The sequence below is a fragment of the Polistes dominula genome, unplaced genomic scaffold, assembly GCF_049000335.1.
Source record: "Polistes dominula isolate Pdom_NZ unplaced genomic scaffold, Pdom_raw_medaka contig_12, whole genome shotgun sequence".
Taxonomy (NCBI): domain Eukaryota; kingdom Metazoa; phylum Arthropoda; class Insecta; order Hymenoptera; family Vespidae; genus Polistes; species Polistes dominula.
This window is the reverse complement of record NW_028301116.1, coordinates 5,014,198-5,028,675: the sequence shown is the minus strand read 5'-3', so window position 1 is coordinate 5,028,675 and position 14,478 is coordinate 5,014,198. Positions and strand designations below refer to the sequence as shown.

The 14,478-nt window shown below is 29.4% G+C and overlaps 3 protein-coding genes across 3 annotated transcripts; 2 read left to right on the top strand and 1 right to left on the bottom strand.

The window, feature by feature from the left end:
* Nucleotides 1–482: 482 nt before the first annotated feature.
* Nucleotides 483–2,743, bottom strand: LOC107065702 (uncharacterized). The gene is made up of 5 exons (XM_015319636.2): nt 1,972–2,743; nt 1,517–1,868; nt 1,143–1,439; nt 871–1,042; nt 483–748 (listed from the first exon to the last, which is right to left on the bottom strand). The coding sequence occupies exons 1-5, from the start codon at nt 2,016–2,018 to the stop codon at nt 624–626; spliced, it is 993 nt and encodes a 330-aa protein (XP_015175122.1). The 5' UTR covers nt 2,019–2,743; the 3' UTR covers nt 483–623.
* Nucleotides 2,744–3,805: 1,062 nt separating this feature from the next.
* LOC107068623 (uncharacterized) lies at nt 3,806–8,360 on the top strand. The gene has a single exon (XM_015325260.2). The coding sequence runs from the start codon at nt 4,389–4,391 to the stop codon at nt 6,108–6,110; it is 1,722 nt and encodes a 573-aa protein (XP_015180746.1). The 5' UTR covers nt 3,806–4,388; the 3' UTR covers nt 6,111–8,360.
* A 2,487-nt stretch (nt 8,361–10,847) lies between these two features.
* Nucleotides 10,848–12,050, top strand: LOC107068632 (uncharacterized). The gene is made up of 2 exons (XM_015325270.2): nt 10,848–11,323; nt 11,574–12,050. Exons 1-2 carry the CDS (start codon nt 11,162–11,164, stop codon nt 11,790–11,792), a joined length of 381 nt encoding a protein of 126 aa, XP_015180756.1. The 5' UTR covers nt 10,848–11,161; the 3' UTR covers nt 11,793–12,050.
* The last annotated feature ends 2,428 nt before the right edge of the window (nt 12,051–14,478 follow it).

Below are 14,478 nucleotides of genomic sequence, written 5' to 3'. Positions count from 1 at the left end.
AACTGCGCTTAGAAAAATCATTATGTATACATATTAAACATTACATATACATACATACATATATAAATATATATATATATATAAAATATATATAAATATATATTTTTATATATAGATATATTTATATTTAGCTCTATTATTATATTGTTAGATGGCATTGAAATAATATTGTATAGTAGAACTTGTTCGGTATAATTATATTGAATGGGTCAAAGATTTAGAGTATTCTTTTCCCTGATTAGCTTAACTCATTCGCTACCAGTTGTAGATATGCGACACATTATTTAGATGTCAGCTTTACACATTTGCAACAAGAATTAACGTGAAAAATAAATTCTACTGATAGCGAGTGTGTTAACGATAAGTTACCGATAACTACTTTTACAATTAGTCTAGTTTCATTTTTTCTTTTTACAATTTTTATTTCTTGAGTATCAATAAATTAATTATTATATAATTACTATAATAATTAACATCACAAATATTTATTATAGATTTATTTAAAAACATTATACATATTACACATTACATATTACATGTACATTAAACATTATACATTAAAAATATTATACATTTATTAAAAAAAAAGTTAATGTAGTAAAAACTCAAAAGTTAATAGTCTGTTATAACTTATGGCAGGCACTTTCGTGTACTTTTACTCTCCATGGATAAAATTTTCGTTTGCATTTACTACATTCAAATAATACTATACTCAGCTTATCCAAATCTACATTTTCTTGATTCAATCCTATAAAAAATAAATATTATTTAAATATGATGATATATAGCTTGCTTAAGTGTGTCACCCCAGTTACAGGACACTTAGATTTGGAAATATATTTAAAACAATATATACAATGCTAATATTACCTTCTAAAATATTTTCTTTTGGTAAAATATTTTCGACTTTCTCAGAAGATGTTTCGGCGACTGTTGAAACATTATTTTCAGGACACATTAAACATTCATCTTCCATACTGGCTCGTGGTGGTGTTCGTGGCAATTGACGATTAGGTTTCATAGGATCAAAAATAGGATACACCTTTAAAGAATACATTAATAATTATCTATCCTATAATTACATTCATTTTTAATACTACATATATTTATTTTATATTTACTTAGAATACAATTTGGTATACCTTAGGAATATCGTTTTCATCTTCATCTTGTTGCTTAGTTTTCTTCTCTTTGATTAAGTTCTTTTTTACAATCTTTTTCTTAGAATTTTCATCGGAATCATAAGTTAACTGCTTTTTAGTATCAAAAGATATTCCTTCCATTTGAATGTTAATTGTGGTTTCATGCAATGTTCCATTTGTAGGACTGAATAAGTGCTGATGTGTGGTTTCATTTTTCGAAGATGCATTTTCTAAGTTTACTGTTTCATCACTTATCTTATTTTGCACACTTTCCATATTTTCCTTATTTTCTAATTGCTATTTTTGTAAATAAAGTAAAATAAAATTAGTATCAGTAATATCTGCATCGATAAAAACATGACAAATAAATTTACCTGATTTTTACAAGATTGATTGTTACATTTACAAATTGGACTACATTTACGTTGATTCTTAACACAACCGCATACTTTGCTAGAACAATTACCTTTGCAAGAACAAGTTTTTTGATTCGTTGTATTTTTCATTATTTGAGATTCTGTTTTTATCAAATTCTTGTTTTTTCGTGGACTTCGTCTGACACTGACATTAATATTTGGTGATAAGCTTTTAAAAGCCACAGGATTATTGTCAACGCGTTTTTTTAGAGTTTCATTCTCTAATTGTAATAATTTTAATTGTTCTTGCAAACGAGTTATCTCATCGGTTTGAATATCACACTGAATAGATTTAGATACTTTTCTTTCCCTGAAAATGACATGCAATCATCAAACGTTACAGCAGAATGCTTTTTTTTTTTTTAATTAAATTTTTAAGATTGTTAAAATTTTTTTTATTTTCTTTATTTTACCTTTTATTCTCATCAGCTGAGTTTGCGTTTGTCTTATTGCGTGGCATTTTTTGTCAATAAATTATTTAACGTTTTAATAAAATAAATGCAAATAAAAAATTATGACGTTCAAGTTAATTGCTCAGATACTTTTTGGTTGCATGAATACAACAATACAACAAACTTCGTTGACAAAAAATACAAATTATTATAAACTAAAAAAAATCTTGTTTAAACAAATCATTATGTACAATATAATGTTATAATATATTATTTTAATTATCACAATTTGTCATTTGAAGTCGGTGTACGTGCATCCAGCTTTCGATGTCAAATTTGAATCTGAGGAAACGTTAAGTTCTCAGACCACGGAGCCTAGCAACGAGTATCTGGCAAACAAGTGAAGTAGATTTTTTTCACTCGTGCCAATGGTATTTTTCTTAAGTTGGCAAACCTTGCTATGGACCTGACGCGCCACCATGCAGGCGTTACTTTAAGTGTTGCAAGTCCACCACAAGTATGTAGCGGACGCGTATCTGCAGTCACGCCTCTACAGATCACTCATACAACTACACTCAGAGGATAAAACAGACTAACAACACATAAAACAAAAGAGAACAATAGCTAATGGTAATATACACGCTACACGCTACACAACGCAACAACGCATCGCATTCACCACGTGTTCCCAAACTTATCTCAACTACTCATTGTACATATTTGATAGAGTTTTATTAATTAAGTTTTTCTTTATACGTTAACCATTTTGTATATCTTTATCTCGTGGTATTAATAAGAAGAGATACCACAAGTATTTAATTATATGCACCATCTAGTAACAGTCGTAGGAAACATATACTCCGATAGCAACTTCTATGTTGACCAAGCATTACCGATACAGCAGGTAAATACATCTTATTTTTTCATGATAACACCTACTAATCTCATTACAACACTCATACAACACTCATTACAATTATCTCATAATAAAAATAACAAATTTAATTTATTAGCAATATGTGTATAAATGTCGACAGACAACTTTTGTCAGTAACAGTAGTTGTACTCTCTGTCGGTAAGATATCTTTTCCCCTATGATAGGCAAAAATTCATACATGCATGTATAAATTTTAATTTGCTCTCGTGAGATCGAAACAAAAATTTCATTCCAATAGATGGCGTTCGCAAGCATAATTTTTGTTAAAGTATGAAGTGAAATCTATCAACAGGCGCGACAAATAAAAATATAAATATAATATAATTATAAAAATGTAATTTACTAATAATAATTTTAAATTGAACGTATATGCAATCAAATTTAAAAGTTAAATTTTATTTTTAAATGTTTACATCGAAATGTATTTTAATAGAATATGGACATGTTTAATTAATCTATAGAATAGAATATACTTGAGAATTATACATTATATATATAATAAGAATATAATATAGATAAATATTTATAATATAGAAACAATTGAATTAAATTCAAACTTTCATATAATATTATTAATATCTTTTTTTTAGTACACATGTTTAGTATTTTATTATGAACACGAAGTACTATTATAATAGAATTATTATTTGTTTAATAATTAATGTAATATTTGTCAATATTAAAAAAACAAAAAAAATAGGTATTTAATTTATAATATATAATATTTAACGAATTAATTACATAAGTATTCAAAAAAAAAACCTAATTCTATTGAAGCTATAATTTTGAGTTAGTATGAGAAGTAGAGAAAAATAATTTTCATGGGAACCTATTATTTGAAATAAAAGTAAGAGTAATTGGATTTGCAAACGGCGATCGACTTAGTTCTTTCTTTTCGTTGCAGCGAGTGGAACATTATGATTAGATAAGCGCGGTTCATAGCGCGGCCAAGATGCAGACTTCATAAGAGACCGGGAATCTCGAGAATTGTTCAGTTAATACTCTGTCTGGAAACAGCCAATTCTTAAGAGAATTGCATAAGATGAACCTATTCGTGCGGTTAATAAAACAAAGTTCATTTACAATCAGTGCTGCTGTGTAACAAGCTTCGTACAGAATCTTACATTTAAAGTAAGTGAGATTTCAATGAATATTCACCAGATCAAGCATTCAACAACAACGTGTTTGTAAGTTTTCGAAAAAAGAAAAATAAGAATAAGAAACTATTATTATTTTTGTGGTATATTGAAAATATTTGACGAAGATATACGAGAAAGAATTTATGAAAGATTCTATAGAGTTTAGTATAGGAGAAACCATAGCAACAATAAAAAAATGGTGTAAGTTTCAACGTTACTTTTCTGATATTTAACTCAAATCAGACCTCTGATGTGATTTCGAACGGAACTCGGAGGCTTGCTATCGGGCCTAAAATATATAACAGAAATAAATAAATAAAATATATAACATATTAGGAAAAGGGAAGAAAGTGATAGCGACCATGCCTGAATGTTCAAATGAGAATTGGTCGAAGTATTGGTCTTCGAATTCGCAGATTTCGAGAAGCAATAGTGCATCACCATTATTGCCCAGTACACCGTTATCAACATCACCACCTTTATCCTCACCGATTTCCACCTTGAAGCGTTCAACGTCAAACGTGTCGAACGTTTCGAACTCATCGACTTTGTCTCAAGGGTCTAGTAGTTCAGGAACGGCGATACTTTCTTCGAGAAATCATCACTTTCATCATTATCATCATTATCATCATCATCAGCAGCAGCAACATCAACAAGTGAATAACAATAATTCAAACAGCAAGCCTTTTTTTCTCATAAGGATTTTTTATTGGTATTTGGGATTGCTACCAAATTTTTTGAAGTATATATACAACATTATCATTTATGCATTTTGGACACCAATTATTTGGATATCCACTGGAGTTTACTTGTTTTGGATAATCATTCAGCTTCCACTTATAAGCTTAAAATGGTTCATAACCATCCTAAATACTAAAACTTCGGAAAGAGCACGAAACAAGAGATGCGTTCTGATTAGTGGCGGTAGCACAGTACAATCCGTACATCTGGCACGTAATTTTTACAAAGCTGGTGCTAGAGTAGTCGTGTGTGAATTGGAAGGACTCTTTGGGTTAACTAGATTTTCAACAGCATGTTCGAAATTTTATACCGTGCCACGACCAAGTCCAGGTAGTGCCGCTGAATATATTAAAGCTTTACAGGATATTGTTAAGAAAGAGAAAGCTGTATATTATATACCAGTTAGCGTCACAAGTACCGCTTATTACGACGCCTTGGCGAAGCCGCACTTGGAGATTATGGGATGTGAATGTTTCGTGCCGAGTGCGAGTGAAGTGACGGCATTGGATGATCCGTTGGAACTCCTGCGACGATGCCGTTCCCTAGGTATGCAAACACCAGACCATTTCGTTTTACGATCTGTTCAGGATGTATCTCGTCTTTATGAGGACAATACCTTCAGAACGGGAAGATACATGATGCTGGCGGCTGGTCCAGCCGGCATGAGAGACAGAGCAAAGATTATTCTACCATCGACGTTCAGAGAATTCATGAACCAACAGTACGAGATTAGCGAAACTAAACCATGGGTCGTGATACGCGATCCGGGTGGTGATCACTTTATCACCTGCACCACCGTTAAGGAGTCACGAATCGTAGCAAACGTAACGTGTCGAGTTGAGGAATCTCAAGGACTCATACCGGAGAATCGTACGGATGTAACTCTGTGGTTGGACCGATTCTTTGCACGTTCTTTTGCAACGAAGATCAATGGACATCTGAGCTTCAGGTTAGCCATCAGTGAAAACCAAGGACCGATGGTATGCATAGGTTGTCGAGTTGGAATTAGTCTTCCTTATGTATGTCAGACCGGTATACATCCCCGTTTGGTCTGGCGACCCTGCAGACATTTCTCCAGACAAAATTCGGCATTTCTTATCAGGACTGATAGACAACAAGAACAAACAACAGACGGAAGTACTAGTACGAGCAAACGCCCAATCGGTGAAACGTCTCCTCGTCTTTTGGGCACTGTTATCGATAAAAGGGAAACGCTATTTGTATATTGGGACCCATTACCTTATTGTGCTTACTATCATTTGCAATTACCTTTCAGACGTGTCGCAGGTGCGATTAGGGCCCAACCTGCTAGACACAATCCACCTCTCGCTGTAGTACAATGAAGTCATTCGTGATCACAAAATGATTGTCGGTTTCGATCGGGATCGATTGACTCTTTAATAATTTCTAACTCGATTTTTTTCCTTTTTTTTTCTTTTTCTTCTATCTGTTCTCTTTTGATATCGTTCAATGTCAGAGAAATCAGAAACTGTAAATTGAAAACAGATTCAAGGGTCAAGTTCGTTTCTTTAATCGTTGTAAGAACACTCTTTCTCTATTTTTTTTTCTTTCTTTCGTTTGCGAACGTTCTTAAAATTGTCTTAGTGTGCGTATGACAGTGCAGATGGATAAAAAAAAGTAATACACGTACGAATCACGTGCTATCGTCTTTGATATATATATATATATATATAGGACGTGAATACACACATACATAAGGATTTCGTTTCGATGACTGTGCTCCTATCTTCATAGACTGACACGATAACAATCCCAAAAAATTTATATAGGGATATAATGGACATTTCAAAATATATCCCATTCCTACGAACGATTTCTTTAATAAAATTTTATAATATGATTATATTATTTTTATTATATTCTATCATTTATATTTGTAAATAGTAGCATAGTAATGGATTTAGAATAATCATAGAAATTAAAACAAAAATGTTAGACGTGTGTCCTTTGAAACGAACTATTTTCTTAAATGATCTTTGCTAATTATGATATTTTGAAATTAAAATATATTTCGTTGTTGTTGTATAACCTATCGATTCTGAAGTAACATTAATTTTTTTTTTACTCGTTCATACCAAATCAGAGATGAGTACATAGTTATTTATAACTCAAACCGATATATTCTCATTTAGAGCAGGGGCGGATTTAGGCATGGTCTTCATGGGATCAAACCTTACATTGGTAACAATATAAAAAGAAAAGAATCTTAATTAAAAATTATTGAAAAAATAAATTATATTGTTTTTCAACAAAATGGCAAAGGAGTCACCAACAACTAACCCAAATTTGGGTTAATTTTGTAGGATAATTGGGTAGACCCCCACACAGTGTTAGTCCAGGTCCCCTAAAGTTAACATTTTGCCTCTGATTTATAGTATTTTATATTTAAGCAGCATCAAATTAATGAGATACTTATGTAAACACGCAATGATAATTATGATGATGATGATGATGATGATAATGATAATATCGTTATTGTATAGTCGAACAAATAAAATCTATAAAAAATATACGAATAAAGGAAGCGTGTCTAATTATACTATCTTATTATTGTATTAATTATAATAAATAAATAAACGTGCACACGCGTTCGCGTGCACATATACTCAAATTATACACGTTAATATATTAATTGATAATATAAGGACAGCAATGCGTTCAAATGCAAAATGAAATAAATTGAATGAAATGACTTTTAATATAAGTGATGATTTATTTATCAACGAGTGTATGGTACTTTTATCGAAATATTGAAAATTCGTTAAAACATCTAACATTTGCATATTATTATAATACTTGTTTTATTTTATCGAGCTTGTTTGTGTTAAAGTATAAAACACGTATACATATATATGAACAATTTATTGGATGTTACTTGGTGTGGATTAATCTAAATATATTTGTGAAGCTGTAAATAATGCCTGTTATGGATGGAAGAATGACCCAGGGGTCAACCCTGGCTGACGGACTTTGACAGTCTGAGGTCGACAGTTCGAAAGATGTTCCATGTCAGTATTATCACCCATAACAATTCCTCTCTTTCTCTCTCACTCTCTTTCCTTTTATTTCTCTTTCCTTTTTTCTCTCTTTCTCTTTTTATCCTTTTCTCTTGTTATCCATTTCTACAGATAACGAGATTTTTGTCTGATTTGAACTGATAATTAATATTCAATTAATATTTAATCAATCGATTTTAATCTTTTTCAACGTTATTGACAATATGATAAAATTATTATAATTAGAATTATACAGTTTTTTTTTCTAATTTTAGATTTTATTTATAATCATACTTCTTACACGTGATTTAGTTTTATTTTTAGTTTTTTTGTTTTCTTTTTTAGATCTTCGAACGATTACATTTAGGCTGTAGAATATATTTATAATTTGTTAATAATTCATGATTAAATTAATAAAATATATATACTATATATATTAGAAATAATTTAAAAGGGAATTTAAGGAGGTTATAGTAAAAAAAAAATTCTTGAATCTCTAACACCGTTTTATCATGCGATAATATTGAAATGTAGTTACTTGGCGACGGCGAAGAGAAATAAATCGATGTATATGTCTTCCTGCTTTTTTTCCACCTTTTGAACGGATAGACATGCGATAAACTGGTTCGTTTTATATTATTCATTCACGTTTGACACTTGCTTACGGTTATTTTTTTTCTTATTTAATCGTTTCATAGAAGAAATATTACAGATCGCAAAGAATGAACAATTCGTTTATTTTGATGGTTTTATAAATTTATACTTATATATATATATATATGATTAATATTATTAATTAATAGTAAATATGTCATAATATAAAATGGTTGGTTTATGTATATTTTGTCAATTTATCAAAATTGGGTCACAGCGTGTCAGAGTTGTAACAGTTTACTAATAGCTGATATTTAAATATGCTGACTATTAAAAATATAATTAATTATCATACATATTTACAAATAATTCAATTAAAAGTATTAACAATTTTTATATTTAATCTGATATAATATTAACCAATTATATTAAATACTATTAGGTTGGTCAATATCGTTATCCATGTAGTTTCTGTCGTCGTTTTACTTACAATTAGAGAAACCTTCACTGATTGACTAATATTTATAATAATAATAATAATATTTAATGATATTTATAATTACAGATACTAGTAATAAATAAATATTAATAATACAATGATTTTTGAAAGTAACTATAAAACAATGATGAATCGATATTAGTCGAATATACGAGTACAATAGTAATGTTTGGAATGAGAATGACTAGAAAAGAATTTAACAGGTCCTTAACATGGTATAGCTAGGAAGAGATAGAAGTAAAGTCATTTTCTTGGGTAATGCGTGCCACGTGGTTCCAGGCACGACATTGTGGGAACCGATCCATCTGACTCACATACCAGTGGTCTCTAACTAACACTGACAACCACTTACCGATTACCCGAGCACTCACTAGTAACTCCTTCTAGTAGTAAAAATGCACTTTACGATTCAATGCATTATTCTTTTCTACCTTATATCTTCTACCCACATTCTAAGGTTCCAACAGTTTCGTGCGTAATTTAAAAGGACGGTAAACGATGAGAAAAAGCGGTCGTTTCGTTTACATTCACAACCGCATTGGTCGTCGTAAGCCATCAACAAGTGTCTTCTTCTAAAACCGTAGTTCGTAGAACTACACCTTTATTATACTCGTAGAAATTGAATATTATACGAATTGCACATACCGAGATGCAACCCAAGGATTTACCCATTTCTATCTATGCAAGGATGTGTATATGTGTATGTGTGTGTGTATATACACTATCAGCTAAAAGTTTGGAATCCATTTGAAATAAACGAGGTCAATTTATTTGTCAACCAAAATTTATATACGTATAATTTACATGTTGTACTATTTTTTTTTTTTTGATCAACCAATGAGTTTTGTTCTTTTTTTTTTTCAAATTGAATAACTTAATTCTGACATATTCCGATTAGTTTTTCGAATTGTTTTTAATTGAATATATTTTCATACTTTTCGTCCAATAAGTAAATTCATTAGCATTGAGTTTATAAATTAAACAAAAATCATTGTGGATATAAAAATATGCTGAAATCTCTTTAAATGTAATTAAATTTGTTAATATTTGATTTTGATGGAAATCAACAAAATATTTGAAACTTTTGGTCTTTAGTGTATGCACATATGTGGGCATATGTGTATGTGTACTTTCACGAAACGATATTGTACAGAATGATAGGAAACGCGAAATTGCAGTTGAAATTTGGCGAGAGTAAACTTGCTATGCGTGTTCGAAGACCACTTAACCCTTTATCCCTAAGGCCCATTACAAACTTCTACCTTCGTAGTTTCTCATTTCCCGTAGCAGACACCTTCTAAGTCGTTCGTACGACAATCATCTCCCTCTTTTTTATTTTCTATTTCTAAATCATATTACTAATCGTTAATCGATAGATTTATCGACTTGGTAAATAAAATTAGAAAATATTCGATAATTAATATATGTTTACAAAAGTATAATAAAAATGTTATATAATTTTTCTTGTTTTTTTTTTTTTAAGATAGATAAAGTGCATCTTCGAAGGTTCACATACATAATATATACATGAGATTATATAAGAAGAAAAAGATCAAGGCTTTTTAATTTTTTTTTTTTAATTTATTTATCAATTTCTTTTTCTTATAAAAATTTTTATAGATATATTTCACTTGAAGAAAATTCTAGATAATTTTTAAATTACGACCTAATAGAAAATGATCAATGTATTTTCTTTTTTTTTTTATAAATTCTGCCTACGAAGAAAGTATATGAGGATATGTGTGTGTGTGTGTGTGTGTGTGTGTGTGTGAGAGAGAGAGAGAGAAAAGAATGATTGCATAATTAATAGAATTATGAAAGATATCGTAAGTTAAAAAATTCAACATATATACGAGAAAAAGCTGTATAAGCATTCTTAAAATAAGATAAAAGTATCTATATTGTATTTAATCTTGACTTTAGAAGAAAACGAAGTGCATGCTGCGAGAGAGTTTAAACAGAATAAATATACGTCGAAAGGGGGAACTCTTTCGGTGTATCGATGGTCAGCTATTAATACTTTCTCGTTGTTAGTGCTACACGGAGTGGCAGACCGGCAACGATAACGAATATACTAATACTGTTTTTTACTCATTCGCGCGTTTAAAGTTTCAACTACGCATCGATAGATTTTATCTCGATCTTCGTTAATAATAATTATAATTACGAGAAAGAAAGATAAAGAGTACAGAGAGAAAAAAGAGAGAGAGAGAGAGATAGAGACAGTTCAGTCGTCCATCATTTTTAATTAAGGAGGAGTAGTAGGGTGGGGAATTATAAAAAAATGAGCATGAACTCTTCAATATACATTTTTCTTCTTTTATTACTTCCTATTACTGTTTTCGTTGGTGAGGCATATCGGTACGCTGAATGTCAACGACAACCAAACGACGAAATCATCTGGGAATACGATGTACGAAGACCATATATTCGTGGTATTTATCAGGTATTTTTTTTTTTTTAATTTGTTATATTTAAATATTTCCTAATCATTAAAAAATAAATGCTTCACTAATATACTTCAAAGATATATTTTTTATCTATCAATCGCACGCATATATATATACATCCGAACATATATACTTCCAATATGTTTTTATGTTCTATAAATAATTTATGAATTATGTTGAATTTTATATTTGATTATTTGATCCTTCATACTCTTCTCTCTCTCTTTCTCTTTCTTATACTTGTAGGAAGTCGAAGCAGAATATGGACCAACAATGGCAATCATCACTTGCATAGTGATCGATTCATTGTCCGATGAGGACAACGATGCTGCATGGATAATCGATGGTGGTTTGAATCAAAATTTTGTCAAACTTAAATTTCGATCTAAATACTCGAGAGGTCTTCGTTACAAAGTTTTTGTATATGGTCAGTCTATGTTAAAACAGGGATCGGATAAATTATAGTAATAGTTATTGGTTTATTCTTGCCCCTTTCGGTTTTAAACGGGGGAAAGTTAAACTTGTATAATTGTCAGTGTGATTGTGGATGTATGTACATGTATTTTTTCATTTATTATTTTTCCTTTCTTAAAAAAATTATCGTATTTCATCCTATTTTCACGTCCTAGCTTTAACAACATTTACAAATAAGAGAAACATATTTTCATTTTATTTTATATATAAATAATCACGAATAATAAAATTATATAACATTTGATTAAATTGTTTGTATTTATTTTGAAACCTAGTTATAATTCATATAATTTTTCAATCTGTCCAATCAATTTGTAAGTGTAGATGAGTGAGCCAAGAAATTGTGAGCCTAAACGCAACAGTGGGTTGAAAAGTTTTGAGTCCAACACACGAGAGTTGATTGAATATTTTTTAACTCAACACGGTGAGTGGAAAACCATAAAGCTCAAAACTTCTCAACTTATCCATGTATATTGTTCAAGACTTATGAAAATTTGATTTGATTTAAAAAGTATTAGATATTATTTTGAGTCAATTAAAATATTAAACACACCCAAATATTAGATTTTTGGTAAGTTGAGAAACGCTGGATTAGAATACGCCAAGAACTTTGATACAATGCAGGTGCGTAAAGAAACGTTATCGTAACTTCCGAACAAACGATCATTCCTTATCTTCTAGCTAGTTATCATTATATAGAAGAGTACGTTAGAAACTTGAGAAGAGTTAACGACGTGCGCACAGACAAACAATGGGGATAACATTTGATGGGGAAGTCAATGTTCTCGAGTCATTATTTCGCTCGTTCAATTCAAATGGAATGAAAGATTAGGATATTAAAGTTTCATTTGTGATCGTTCTTATTCATTGTCAAATATTCAAAATGAATCTTTAGAACAGGAAGATATTATTTGACAATTATTATTATTATTCTGAAAAGAAGATCTAAACTAATGGGAATATCGTGAGTTTCTCTATTATGTTGGAATTTGATTTTACGTGGTTAGAGTCACGTAAACTCTTGAAATTGGAAAACCATTAAAAGCGTACGATGAGGGTACCAACCCCCAATGGGGTTCCTTACGTCGACAAGTACGAAGAAGACACGAAAACAACAAAGATTGAAGATATCCTAATATTTTTACTTTCGTGACGAAATATAACTAACTATAAGTAAAACCGAAGAAACATGCAAGAAAAACTTACACAAACAAACGCACAGTTTTCTTATTATATTATTTCTTATCGTTTATGGATGATATTGTTTCTTTTTTTATTTGGAAATAATCAACAGGACCGCATTTACCACAAAAAAGTAAATCGAGATTTCGTTCATTTTGTAAGAATACATTCTTATATTAAACAAGTTTATTATTTATAAATGACAATTTTAAAAATAATCCTGTACAAGGATGTTTAAACATTTTGAGATTATATCGAAAAATAAAAGTGAATGATCGAAAAAAATTCTTTCTATGTTAGGCTCAAAAATTTTTAATCCACTAAAATTTATTTTATTTTATAATTTATTAGAGAAATAAATCGTAACAACAACATATAAATGAAATAAATTAGTTTTTGTCAAGTATTTATAAAAATATTATATTTAGGAGTTCCAAAAATGTAAATGCGACCCTATAAGTAATAATAATAATAATAATAATAATAATAATAATAATAATAATAATAATAATAATCTTTATCTTCGTATTATTTCTCTGATGAACAATTTTCAATCTCCTACGTAATATTACTCTGTGATCTTAAGCCTTTAATAAAGTAAATATTTATGCACACTCTGCTCTTATTATAAAATAAGATTAAACAACGTGTTCAATCATTTATCATACGTTTATTGAGATATTCTACATCTCGGTTGATTTTTATTATTAGAATTGGTCGAAAATAACGTAATAAATTATTTTAATATGATCATATACAATCTAATTAAATATATCATTTTTTCGATTTTAAGAAAGTCAAATTGAACATTAAAATATATTTAATATGATGATAAATAAATCGATGATTTATTTTTTTTATTTTAAAAAGAAATCAACATGCGTTATTAAATCTAAGAAATATATATAATTATTTATATATAATAATTTTAATCGATAATTTTGTTTATAGTTATAAAAATATAAAATTTTACTTCGGTGGATTTTTTTACGGTGGATGAATTAAGTTACTGCACAATAGAAATAAAATTATATATATTATAATAAAATTGTAATATAATACTAATATATATATATATATAATTAGTATAAGAATAACATTTCACACAATAAAGTTTAAAATAGTAATTCTGAATCTTCTATATTTTTGACATCAAAATTGTAAATTTCATAATTTATAAATTTAATTTACATAAAATATTTATAATTAGTAAGATATTTATTATATGTAAATAAAAAAAAAAGCAAAATAAAAAGATTGAATTAAATAAGAAATCTATACGAAAGCAATACAAAGCTGTAAAGCTGTATAAAAAAAGAATACAAATTGAACATATGGACTAAAAATAAGAATCACCATGTATATGTTTATGTGTGTGTGTGTGTGTTCGTTGAATGAGAGTTATTCGTTCTCCGACCCCAGCTCCTTCATCGGGAAAGGGCTCCTCGTGAGGGTGCGCGTGGAAGCAGTTAGGGGTGACTCTGCACGCGAAGCC